Here is a 14,816-nt window from a genome sequence, read left to right on the forward strand (position 1 = left end):
CAGTTAAAATTCATTTTGTAAAAGCTAGTATGGTTGTGTAACAGTAGGTATTCATCTTTGTAATAATCAAGAAGTTTGATAATTAAATATTTATTTTTTTATTTTAAATACATTTTAGCCTAATTTAGTTACATTACATTGCTAGAGAAAATTGGTGGAACTGAGCTGGTAAAAACCATTGCATATGTTATGTCGCGACGTTACTAATTTTTGTCAAAAATAAACAAGGATGGTACAGGAAATTTTGGAAACTTCCATTTCGAAAATCCTCTATATATAAAGTTGTTCTGTATAATTCCAATTTTGATTTATGAATGTACATCTAAAATGCTAACTATTTCACCCTAGTTTTTTGCGGTTACAAATCAGGTAACGAAATCAGACGATCAAAATACGAACATGGAAGATGATGTTGCACAAAAACAGGGGTATGACAATCAAGCGGTAGACGAAGGTTTTTGATGATGCTTAAACCTGAGAAAACAGTGATCCAAAATATGTTTATGAGTTTATTAATTTAATTAGTAATCTTTGACTTAATCTTAAATTAAACTTATTTTCTGCTGAGATTAGATTTAAAAAATATTTGATAGTAATTGTCACTACGAAATTTCTACTGCAAAAAGCTTGATCATTTTTTTTTTTAATTATTAAGCATGAACGAGTACGAACATTTTTTCTCTAAATCCTCACTATAGGAAAAAGTTTATAACTTTATATAAAGTTTTACAATATAAAAGTAAACTATAAGTAGTATAGTATAAAAGTTTATAAACATATTATAATAGTTATAAAAAATATAAAAAATAAGACCAGGTCTTTTATAACTATATCTCATTTAAAAATTTCATTTTTTTAATTATCTCTTATTTATAAATTTCATCACTTTTATAATTATATCTTGTTTATAAATTTCAAGATTCCGAATAATAATCCTATAATAGTCGTCTAAAATACGTTTGAATATCGATGTTTTATGGATGTTTTCTCTTAACGTTAATCTGGATTTTGTTCTAAACGGATAATCGACCAAATCTGAAGTTTTGTCTTAACGTTCTTTTGACGTTTAAAAGATGTTTATGCGTTTACTGGGTAATTATGCAAGTAGACTACAAGTATTCAGGTTAACACCACCTGATTTTTTTTTTTTTTTTGTAATATAGTTTTGTTAAAAGTATTTCAAATTTATTTTCACATAGTGGCTAGGGTGCTATTTATTGAAAAGAAAAAGAGATGCAGCCATATGATAATATGAAGGAGGCTAAAGTTTTGCTACTTAAGCAGGTCCAATGACATTTACAATGTTTATTTAAAAGAGACCTTATCTAAAAGAGAGAAGGTTTTAAAAAATTACATAAGTATTCTATACAGGAAATAGTAAGAGATTTATAGAGGTAGAGTTTATGATTATTGTAATTTTATGTTATTTTCGCATTAATTGACACCTATCAGAAATGTGCAACAAAAAGTTCTCCAAATTTTGTTTTAATCTATTAAACTTATACTCTATGGCGTAAGATGAAATAAATCAAAATAAGATTAAGATATGCATAAAAAGTAACTATTAAGTATTTTGTTTTTGTTTAAGTATTTTTCTGTTTTTACAACAGGTCCAAACTTACAGTGTGATACTATATGGCGCATGTCTAAAATAAAAAATTCTAAAATAACAAAAAAAAAGAGATCTTTTAACAACTTTCTTAAAAATTTCTGATGTATCAGACTAATTTATTTAAAACAATTAACAATAGTGTAACAATTAGTACTATTTAGGATGAAAGTATAATACTTGGTAGACATGTTGATAAAGTTAAATCATTTATTTTAAGGCTCAGACCAACCTTCAAAATCACACACATGGTCCATGAAAATTAGCACCTGTCCATAGCAACACAATTTTCTTAAAATTTCTATGCCTATGCACAGTGGAACAGAGTGTGCCAAAATACCAAAAAATAAATGTCAGCATTGCACTGTGAAAATTTGTCATAATGGTGAAGACATGTTCATTAAAGGAAGTATCTAGTTAAAAAAACATTAAATATTAATTTAAGTTTATCCAGTTATTTACACGTTAATTTGACATGTGTTCCAAAACGCTATTTTGCATTTTTTATTTATCAACTTTCTTATGCTACTATTGTTTTAATATAACTTTATTGACTTTCATTTTAAAATATATTATTTTAATAATCAAATTAATTATTTTAATTAACTTTTAATTAATTTTTTTATTATTTTAGTTACAATAGTTACAATATTTTTTTCGCTCAGACTTTTAAAAAAAATTTAGCGTAAGTGTAATCATTAGTTTTTATGCATCAAAAACAGACAGTTTTCAATATTTTTTTGCTAATAACCTTTACTATTAGGTATTATACTATCAGATAAACTATCCTCCAATATCCTCCAAAACATTCGACTATGTAAATCTCATGCTAAATGTATGTAAATAGCCATGCATCATGAATATTTTGCTACTTTTTGCAATAAAAAAAGTTATAACATAAGATTGGTCTTCGGTTAATGGTCAGTTGATGAGAAATACTGAACATAGAAAAAAGATGTTTAGTACACAAAGAATGCCTACAAAATCTTTTACTACTGTTATTATATATAAGTTCTGTAAATATAAATATAAAAAAGTTATTTTTATGACAAATACATGCGTTGAAAAGTAGTATTTTTGATGTTTACACTGATAAAAGTTGTCTTGTCCATTAAAAATATTTCGAATTTTTCACCAAAATCTAATTTTTTTAATATATTTTTTTATATTATATAATTACGTGTTTATTACTTTATTTATGTATTTTATAAATATAATATAAATATAATTATTCTAATAAAAAAAACTACGAAAATAATTTTTGCACAAAAAACTAGATTTTGTCCCACTGTGCTATGGAGCTCTGTCCATAGCAACAAATTTTTTTTTTTTAAATCTTATAAATTCTACACTAACGCAGAGCTCAATATAAATGAAGCAAAAAGTGCAAAAACACTATATGGGAAAAAGTTAACTGATAAAAAGTTACAGGGCCTTAAAAGGTTATTAATACAGGGGGTAAAATTGTACAAAGTAGAGCATGCAAAAATAGGTTACAATTATTTTTAAAGAGAATGACAATAAACAAAGTTTTGCAAGAATTTTATTTGATTAAAATATAAAATTAGTTTTTAAAGTAGTGTAATCAAATCTAAATAAATCTACTTTCAAAAAATTAATGTTTAGCAAACACCATACCGTCTATACAAGATGCTTTACAACAGCATCTCTAGAGCTGTTAACCAGGCTTTATATTGCTGGACGCTATCATTGTAAAAGAATCTATAATTGGTTAATCCATGTGAGTAGGGTTAGATTATGACAGACAATATTTACTAAACTATTTAGAAGATAATTTTGAAAGCTTCCAAAATGCGCAGTTAACTTTTAATATCTTTTGGAAACAGCAGCAGTGCGATGCACAATTTGCGATTACGTAATTACATTGTTATTACGTTTTATTATAGAGTAATGTGTACAATAAATATTATAAAATATATATAAAATATAAATAGTAAAATTTAACTTTAGCTAATGGCCTAATAGTATAGATATATGTGTGAGCTTGAGTCTTATTGTATTGAACATCTTAAGAATTTTTTTCTTAAAATTAAAAAGAAAACAAAGAATAATAAAAAAATACCTATTGTTGTGAGAACCAAACACTCAATCAACTTCTATGTATGTACAGAAGCCCTTCCAGCCCACTAAATTAGTATCATGTCAGATTGCTGATTAAGTGCAGATAACTGATCTAAATGCTTTTATATTTGTGTCTCCTTGTATATATACATGCATGCATAAAAATATACAAGGAAGCGCCATTATTTATACACATATAAATAAATATATACATCAAAATAGAAGCTTTTATCCCATTATCCAATAACATTGTGCAAAGTAGACTACCAATATTCAGGTTAATACTAAATATTCTTTTTGTAAATACATTATTTTAAATATTGTTTAAAATTTATTTTTACGAAAAAAAGGTGAGATTTAAGCTAAATCACAGTTGTTATGGCAGTGGTCAGGTGAACTTAATTATGCAAGTAGACAAGAAGTATTTAGGTTAACACTATCTAAGTTTAAACTTACCTTTACATAAGCAGTATAACATTAGGCTGCACTAGGCCGCACATGTGATCTACTTTAAATTACAATATCATATATAGACAAAAATTTTCAACCAAAATTTCTGAGCTCAGCTGAGTGCAGTAGGTGCTAGGCTTTTTATTATAAATGATATCCAATCATAGATTTCGCTTTAAAAAACAAAAGATGGCGCATGAAAAACGGTTTTAATCATTTAAATCTTGTTCACATCTCTTTTAAATAGCACTTTTAATGTTGTTGTGTTATGAAACATTTATAAACAAGGATGGGAACAAATAAGGGTTTAGAGGCTAAGAACTAATAAGCCCTAAAGTCTTTTCTATTAATAATGCCCATTTTATATCAAACACAAAAAAATAACAGAATATGGTTTACTAAAGAAATATGGGTTCTTTTACGAGATGTTGGTCTGGAGACTTGGTTTTAGTCTTAAAAGTCTGGAGTATTGGTCTTGGAACTTTACTCTTACATGAAGTACTTAAAAAGAATACGTAAATATGTAAACTTTACTTTAATTTTTTTTTTTTTTTTTGTAACTATGATGTGTGGCTACTATACATTTAAATTGTTTATTTTAGATTTGGGTAAGCGAGGCAAAAAAAAACTTTCTTTTTACAAATAATTTCAAAATTTTTATATTTTGGTTTATATATAAAACTTTTAATTTGCATTTTTTTAAATACATTTTAATAATAGGTTTAGTACCACCTAATTGTCTTATAAGGCATTTTTATCATTTGTCTTTAAAAATCCATTATTTTGCAAAATATTGTGATATAATCTCGTAACTTTGCAGATATGACATTACACACTCTGCAAGGAAATAATAACAATTTTTTTGTGCTGCTCCTAATGTGACTAAAAATAACAATGAAGTTGAAAATGTTTTTACTAACCATTTTACCCTAAAACTATTGTATCAGATTGTAAACAACGATTTCACCAGTATTTAGCATTGAAAATGATTTAAATGAACAGAAAAAAATATTACTTTTAATTTGTTTACTTTGTTATTCTGCATAGTTTAAAAAAAAAAGTTTTCAATAATGATTTTTTTTAGTTTGGCTTTCAGCAGCATACTGCTGTTTTTTTTTATTTTCTGTTTATTTTCGCATTTATGATCTCAATTTTTTGCTTTAACAAAGCAGAAGGAAATATTTTTCTTAAATTCTGTCACCTTCTTTTCCAAATTCGTTTAGGCATGTTTTGACAATAGTTTTTCGTTTTTGCAGATCTGCACAAGGCCAGCCAGTACTTGTACACTGCTCAATTTTGACAACAAATAAATCTTTATCTTTTAGTAATATTGCAGTTCTTTTGCAATCAAACTCTGTTATTTCATCTTCTTTAGCATTGATTTTCTCAATGCTTTCTTATTTTTTGCACAACTTTACCTTCTTCCTCTTTATTTACAGCCTGTTTGCTGGCTTTTTTATATATGTTTTTGGCATCATAGTAATTCAGTTTTGGGCCTCAAAAAAAATTGTTTGATCAGACAGAAAATTGGTTCTTTTTTTTTTTATAAGGACATAAAAATTCTATAAATAAATTTCACCTATCTTATAAAATAATATTATATTATAAACATATATCTAATCGAAGAATTAATTTGTGTTAAATTGACTTGGTTTTTATGTTACAAGTAAATTGCCTTAAAATGTGCATACTTGTTGTTTTTTTTTTGAATAAATCAGAGTGTTTTTTTTTTTTACTTTTTTAAGTCTTTGTTATTTTTTTGCATAATTTTTGTTGAGGATTTTACTTTCGATTGTTTTTACTTTTAAATAATATATGTATAATTTTTGTTTGAGTTTTGAAGATTTTCTTATACTGTTTGTAATCCATGGTGATTTTACATTTTTGTTTTTATGAAAAAATTTAGATCCTGCATTTTTTTTATATATCTATTGCTTTAAACTGACTTTATGATTAATACTCTAGAATGTGGGGTAAGCCCAATTATACATTTAAAAATCTTTGTATAAAACAATTGTAATAATAATATTTCATCTTTTAGATTTATTTTCTTTCTATTGATTTATAAATCGTTTCAAAAGACACAGAAATAACTTGACTGAACATTTTTTCTAATGGATTGTTTGTAAACTATTTTACTTTTATTGGTTTCTGTTTTTTTTTCTTATTGAGTTATGATTTAAGTTTATACTGTTGATTTATGTGACTTCTATTGAAAAATGATTGTTATATTTTTTCTTGCATAATTTAATGCTCATTTGATCCTTTTAGCTGGCGTGTTTTGCTTGTGAGTATAAAATTAGTTTTATTAATTTACATAACTTTTTAAAATCATTCTTAGATTTTTTTATTTTTATCGTTTTGTCTGAGTCTGTGTGTGTGATCTAGGCTTTTTTTATTCTACCACACTTTCATTTTTTCTAAAAATTATCATCATAGTTGGTGCTGTTTTGTTTCTCTCTGTTTTATTTTTTTTGTTTTCTTTGTGTTTCTATTTTTTCTTATTTGTCCTAGCCTTTAAATAACATCTTTGGGGGTTAATACTTCACCAGTTCTTTCATTAGTTTATGTTACTATGGTTTAAGTATTTTTTCTGAGGGTTGTGTTACTGAATTTATTACTTCATTCCTTGTCAGCATTCTTGGCAAATCATTCTTGAATAAATCAAGGTGTGTCAGTCCTGCTGCACTACTTTTTGTAGGCTGTTTTGCTTCCTTTTTTATAGGTTAACCAAAAGATTTTGGATATTCCTTTGGTCAGCCTATGCTTCCATTGCCTGCTAAATGAAACAAGCCAGGTCTTGGCCAAAAATTTATTTTTTAAATTATGTCTTTTTTTTGTTAATCTGTTTGCAGAACTGCGAAATGATATGTCGAAAGTTGAGCCAGATTTTGGCTCTCCTTGTAACATATTATGAATTTTTTCTTATGTTGTATATTTACCTTTGCAATTGATTAGATGCCCTTACCTAAGATTGTTCTTCTTTAATCAAAAAATAACTGAAGTCAATTTTTGTTTTCATTGATCAGACAGAAAATTAGTTCTTTTGTACTTCTTTGAAACCAGAACAAACTAATCTTGGTGTTCTTAGGTTATCTTGACCACCAAACTTGCATAGATTAGGGTTAAAACAGTGGCCAAGTGAACTTACCCAGTAAACACAGATTTGTTCAGAGTTGGTCAATATTTAGTTAAAATCAGTCGAAAAATAAATAAAACGTTTCGGACCTATTATTGACTGAAAATCGACGCTTGATTTGAAATGCATATTTCAAACTTTTTATATATACGTTTTACAATATTGACTAGTATAAGTCGCTATTCTAAATGTTTGATCGACGTTTAATAAACGTTTATTATATTATAATAAAGTAATATAGCCATTGGTCAGAAGACTAACATAACAGCTTAAGTCATGCGGTTTATATAGGCATAATTAAAACGAAATGAAAAACATATTAAAAAATTTTTTTCATTGGCCTAATAAATAGATTAGACTTTAAGATTAACGTTTTTAAGATTAACTTCCTTACAACAACTGAAAGCAAAACGATTTATAAATAAATAATAAACGAATGTCGATTGCACCATTTTAATTCATGGAAGTTAAAAAGCTCTTATCGCAACAATCTTTTGTACTAAATGCCAACATATCAATGGACTCCGATGTTTTAGAAATTATTGATGGCGACATTGACACTGTTAAAAAAAATGAGTTGCTGGTCTCTTATTATGAAAGTCCTGCTGCAAGAACTTTTTTCATAAGTTTTATAAGCAGTTAAAATTCATTTTGTAAAAGCTAGTATGGTTGTGTAACAGTAGGTATTCATCTTTGTAATAATCAAGAAGTTTGATAATTAAATATTTATTTTTTTATTTTAAATACATTTTAGCCTAATTTAGTTACATTACATTGCTAGAGAAAATTGGTGGAACTGAGCTGGTAAAAACCATTGCATATGTTATGTCGCGACGTTACTAATTTTTGTCAAAAATAAACAAGGATGGTACAGGAAATTTTGGAAACTTCCATTTCGAAAATCCTCTATATATAAAGTTGTTCTGTATAATTCCAATTTTGATTTATGAATGTACATCTAAAATGCTAACTATTTCACCCTAGTTTTTTGCGGTTACAAATCAGGTAACGAAATCAGACGATCAAAATACGAACATGGAAGATGATGTTGCACAAAAACAGGGGTATGACAATCAAGCGGTAGACGAAGGTTTTTGATGATGCTTAAACCTGAGAAAACAGTGATCCAAAATATGTTTATGAGTTTATTAATTTAATTAGTAATCTTTGACTTAATCTTAAATTAAACTTATTTTCTGCTGAGATTAGATTTAAAAAATATTTGATAGTAATTGTTACTACGAAATTTCTACTGCAAAAAGCTTGATCATTTTTTTTTTTAATTATTAAGCATGAACGAGCACGAACATTTTTTCTCTAAATCCTCACTATAGGAAAAAGTTTATAACTTTATATAAAGTTTTACAATATAAAAGTAAACTATAAGTAGTATAGTATAAAAGTTTATAAACATATTATAATAGTTATAAAAAATATAAAAAATAAGACCAGGTCTTTTATAACTATATCTCATTTAAAAATTTCATTTTTTTAATTATCTCTTATTTATAAATTTCATCACTTTTATAATTATATCTTGTTTATAAATTTCAAGATTCCGAATAATAATCCTATAATAGTCGTCTAAAATACGTTTGAATATCGATGTTTTATGGATGTTTTCTCTTAACGTTAATCTGGATTTTGTTCTAAACGGATAATCGACCAAATCTGAAGTTTTGTCTTAACGTTCTTTTGACGTTTAAAAGATGTTTATGCGTTTACTGGGTAATTATGCAAGTAGACTACAAGTATTCAGGTTAACACCACCTGATTTTTTTTTTTTTTTTTGTAATATAGTTTTGTTAAAAGTATTTCAAATTTATTTTCACATAAATAGATAAGATTTAGGCGAAATCACAGTTTTTATTTAAGTTTCTAATCTACGTTGCCTGTGGTGCAATAATGTACATTGGCAAAATTTTCGCCCCCCTGCCCCAAACATAAGAGCAACAAGTTCATGAAGTATTTTTTGTACTATTCTTACTAGACTTATATTCATCGATAAATTTTAAGTTTCATAGTATTATCTATTAGCGTTTAAAAATTATTACCATAAAAAATTTGCAACCCCCCCCCCCAAATTGAGGGGGGTTTAAACTTTATATGGTGATAATTTTTGAACGCTAAAATATTTTAAAATGAAATCTAAAATTTTTCGATGAATATAAGTCTAGTTAAGAATAGTACAAAAAATACTTTATCAACTTGTTGCTCTCACGTTTGGGGCAGGGAGGGCGAAAATTTTGGGGCTTTTTTGTTCCCAGCCTCCAATCATCGCAATTTTTTGCAAACCCTCATTATTTGACATAAGTATAAACATATAAATGTTTGGAGTTTGCTCCATGTCTGGAAGTTACCTCTCGAACACCTAAAAATTCTTTCTTCGCCTATGCTTTTGTACATATAATTAAAACATATTTATTTATATTTTTAAATATTTTTTTTGTTCATTTTTTTTTTTTAATATATTAGTAATTCCTCCTATTTGCCTTTAATATGGATGACAGTGTGAGATTATTTAATCTTGAAAGTTCAAAAGATATAGCGGAATTTATTAGTCAAACAAAATCTAGTCTAAAAATCTATTAGTCTAACAAAATACTATATTTTCTCAACCTTTTGTTAGAGAAATGTTTTCTTAAAGAGATATTCTCATGAATTAGTGATGTCTTAAACTTATTTCAAGAAGTTCAAAAAATTAGGGTTACCAAAAGAACTCAGTGATATTTTACACCGTTTTAGAACAATCCTAAGATAACATAAGAAATGAAAATAAAAGAAAAAGATGCCAGATATTCACAAAATAAACGATTAGCAAGGTATAATGCCATCCACTTAATTGTTTGCCCCCCCCCCTCCCCCCATAAAAATCTATTGCGGAAATTGCGTAAAAACTGTAGCAGGTTTTGACGTTCAAAAAGATATGTTCGAACATGATGATTAACATATTAAATTTATATTATATAAACGTTACACTTCTTCAAAGAATTCAGAAACTTTTTTTTTTTTTTAATTTTTTTATTATATAATTAGCTTTTTAAAATAGTCACTCGTAATTTATATCAATTTGATAAATGCGGCTCTTTTATTTAAAATAGCAATTGTGATGGAATTTTTTAATTATTTTAAGTATTTCATATTTGTTCCAAGATTATTTAAGCATTTTATAAAAAAAACGGTTACGGTTTAAAACTGATTTAAATAGGAAACATCAAGAAAATAATAAATACAAGTATTTTATATATATCGTTTGCTTGAGTTCGTTACGTTTATATAATAAGAAATTTTTTATGAAGTTATTTATAATATATAACTTTATATTCGCTTCATTTATAGGTATTACTAAAGTAACTGATAATAATTTACAAACTGTAAATTCTGCTTTTAAAAAAACGTGTTTTTACACATTTTTGTGGCTTTTAAATTATCTTAATGACGTCAGACAAAATAACAGTAACCAAATCTATTTTTTAATTTTTTATTTTATTTATTTCACATCAATAAAATTATTAGTTTATGTTCTCCAACGAAAATATATAATTTATTATTTATTTCACATCAATTAAATTAATAGTTTATGTTCTCCAACGAAATTATATAATTTATTATTCGACATATCAAGCTTTTAACGTTATCTAAACCTTATGGTGAAGCCTCAAATACTTTCATTTCAAATATAATTAAACTAACTACTTTAAACGCTATAAATATACCATAATTAATGTAATAAAACTGAGTAAATAAATATACCATAATTAATGTAATAAAACTGAGTAAAATACATTTCAAAAAATTTATTTCAGAAAATATAAAAAATCTTCGTGAGACCTGGAAAGGCATAATTAGATTAGATTTGGTTCAGTTAACTGATGTATGTTTAATTAATGTATGTTTTGTCAACTCTAAGCAATTTGGAGGTACATTATTGACATTTTCGACATTTATTAGACTATATATTTCATAAAAACGGTTGCGATAGTTACGATATCATTCTATAAAACTAAACGGTTGATTCAAAATTTTTTCGAATATGTGAAGAGATCTTTTTAAAGTTCGATCGTCGAGTTTTATGTATATACAACCTAACGTTTTTTTTTTTCTTAAAAAAGTTTTACGAACTCATAGCGTCACCATCGTTTATTAAAACATACACGGGTAACAAAACTTCCTGAAATTCGTAAGTAATTTATATATAGTAATATATATTCGTAAGTAAATTCTTCAGTTTTATATTCATTTGTTTGTTTTTATTAAAAAAGTTTTTTGTTTTAAAACTAAATTTATATATTTCTAAAACAATAACTTACGACGACTGTCTTTTGTATAGGATTGATGATAATAAGTATTATTTTGTTGTGGATATATTAGTTTAATTATATTATAAATATACAAGATTAAGTTGCTAAAATATATAAACCTTTCAATTTAATGTAACATTTTTTATAATATTTTGATTTCTATCTATAAGCTTATTCTTTTTAATATAAAATAGCATATAGATACGTGTTTATAATTTTCAAACTGTTTATATATTTAATCGTTATATGTTAATGGAAAGAGTTTTAAATTAATATGAAAATGGTGAAATATTTTATAAAAACGAACGATTTTATATTGTTTCATCTCCATTTGTGTATGAAAATTCTTTATAAGAATATCGCAACTTGAAAATAACGCTTTAACGAAATTGAAGTTTTGTATTCGTTAATTTGTTTTTTTTTTTTTTTTTTAACGTATGGAAATATAATATGAGTTTCCTCTTGGAAATACGATAATTGAGTATGAAAGAGTAAGTTTTTCAATTAAAGGGTACATTGAAAATAGATGTAAAAAATTAAATAAATATGTTGAAAAAGAAATCAACCTGCCTTCAAAACGTTAGTGGTGCAAAAAAAAAAAAAGCATATTTATAAACCTTAAAAAATTCTTAAGTTAACACATCATCTCGCCACAAAAACTCTACACTGCAAAAAAAATGTTATCGTCGCGTGGAAAACATTGTTTTTACAAATTTTTTACTTTAAAAAATGTTTGCCATACTTTTCTATGCCAAAAACTAGTACATTATGATAAATGTATGTACGTATCTATGTCATACTACTTTTATAACATACTGAGGTATTATTCAATTGCATTTTCAACCGACTGTTTTTAATCGTTTCTTTTTCGTTCTATATGTTTACAACATTTGTTCAATATGGTACTGTTTTTAATGTAAGTCGACATTTCGTCTAAGTTGAATATTCTGGCATGAACCTGTGTTTCTTTTGCAAAAAGTTTCAGAGAAATATTGTTTTTATGAAACAGTTGTGAATGAGAAATTATTTTCTTGTTTACGTTAAAATGTTTGTTACATGGATTTATTTTTTATTTTTTAAAACAATATGTCATTTGATGCAATTTTATGGTAAATTTTAAATTTAATCGTTTATCGGCTTATCTAAGGTATGTTTGTTGCTTGTTTTTATATATTGTATATATATTACATTTTGTAGCTATGCTTTAATGATGAAATAATGTTGACTATGATGTGTAAAAGTCTCTTTATTATGAATCTTTCTAATTTCTTTGTATTTCACCATGACAGCCTTTTTTCATAAGTCTTGCGTATTTCTGTTTAGACTTTAATCGCTCAGTATAAATCAAGAAACGCATTTTGTATCACATATTATATTTTATCTTATAAAATTTATAAAAATATATCATTTGGAAGAAAGATAAAATGCGAAAATGCGGATATTTTGAACGGGTTAATTATGTGAATAAAGGTGCGAAATATTTTTCCTAACTTTTTTTTCTGCACTTTATTCCTGCACTTTGTTCCTGCACTGTTGAAAGTTTCAGTATTTTACGAGTTCACTATAAATCGTCCTTAAAGAAATAAATTCGTCAAAGTTTTTAATCGACGTCGAAATCGAATGAACAAATATTCTTTTTACAAAATTTCTTTTGAAATTTGATTTATAAAAAACATTCACTTGTTTAATAAAATGTTTTATATTTTATTAAAACAACCGAACGACGAAATTTTTTTGGAATATATGAATAAAAGAAAGTATTTTTAAGTTATATAAATGAATAATTTTTGTTATGTTATTTTAAATATATTTAATTTATTACTTATATTTAATTTACTTCGTTTTAAAAATGTGATAAAATGTTTAAATTAACAAAATTAAAAAATTGTCTATATTTGTTAAGAGTTATTTTAATATTTTTAATTTTTTTAAAGAATTATTTTATTTAAAAGTTTCACTATTTTAATATTTTTATATATCATTTTAATTTAATATTTATTTGTGTCTATAATATTATTATGTAAAATAATAACCTATTTAATAAAAATAAAAAATTGTATATGATTTTTTATTCAATCATTAAATTCATAAAAATTAATAAAATTATGTGTATGAATATGTAGAATATTATAATGTATATAATTTTGATTATTTAATTTTTAATGTTATAATTTATTATTTTAATAATTTATTTGTTTATTTTTATAATTAATATTTAATTTTACTTTAGATCGTCTAAGAAAAAGTAATGATGAAGATTACAATGATTTATTCATTGAATGTTTTTATGAAAGTCAATCATCATTTACTGATGAAATAAAATCAATTGTTGATAAACATTGGTGGATGATGGATAAACATTTGTGGAGTATTTCGATTGACGATGGAAAAACTTCTTACTTAACTTCTTGCGAAAATTATTTCATAAATCATTACTTAAAATCTGGAAGAAAGTTATGGTCGTTATATGTTGATAAAAATATTTTAAGTGATGAAGAAAAAAAACTTTTAATACAATGTTCAACTAATGTTCGCGATGTCGACTTTTATCGTCCAATTAATTTCGAAGGATGGAAACCGAAAGATAAGATTGAAGAGTTGAAGATATCGATCTCACGCCATTTAATAACAAAAAAAGATTTTGAAGAGAATTTTCTTCCGTGGATTAATCTTTGTGAAGAATTAGAACTTAAACTTCACAACGACATTGATTTTATTAAAGAAGTTTATGAATGGATTCGTTGTTCGAATATCAAGAAGTTTAGGATCAACTACCGTGAAAATTATTTTAGTAACCTCGATGAATTAAAAAACTTTACAACACGATAAAATATTTAATATTTTAAATATATTAAAAAAAAACAATAATTATAAATTAATAATGAAATATATAATGTATTAATTTATAATAAATATGTTTTTAAATATGCAAATTAATTTTATTAGTTTATTAGATTTATTATTTAAAAGTTTAAATTTTTATTAATAAAATATCATAAAATAATTCGTTTTCAAATATATTAATAGTTATAATTATAATATAAATTAATAAATTATTAATTTATTAAATATAACTAATATTATGGTATATAAATTTTTATAATTTTTTTATTGTTATAATTATTTTTTATTGTTATTATTATTAATAATATTATGCTTTTTAAATTACGGTACATAATTTATTATTTAAGGTACATAATTTATTGTTTTTTTTTGTTATATTTTTATTTTATAT

At 24.9% G+C, this 14,816-nt stretch overlaps 1 protein-coding gene across 1 annotated transcript in view; it reads left to right on the forward strand.

The window, feature by feature from the left end:
- LOC124809574 (NACHT, LRR and PYD domains-containing protein 12-like) overlaps positions 1 to 14,550 on the forward strand; it is a 28,792-nt gene extending 14,242 nt beyond the window's left edge. The window contains exon 3 of the mRNA XM_065787287.1: positions 13,812 to 14,550. Coding sequence (XP_065643359.1) covers positions 13,812 to 14,410 — 599 coding nt within the window. The 3' untranslated portion in view covers positions 14,411 to 14,550. The remainder of the gene's footprint in view (positions 1 to 13,811) is intronic.
- The last annotated feature ends 266 nt before the right edge of the window (positions 14,551 to 14,816 follow it).

Source organism: Hydra vulgaris, chromosome 01 (genome assembly GCF_038396675.1).
Source record: "Hydra vulgaris chromosome 01, alternate assembly HydraT2T_AEP".
Classification (NCBI taxonomy): Eukaryota; Metazoa; Cnidaria; class Hydrozoa; order Anthoathecata; family Hydridae; genus Hydra; species Hydra vulgaris.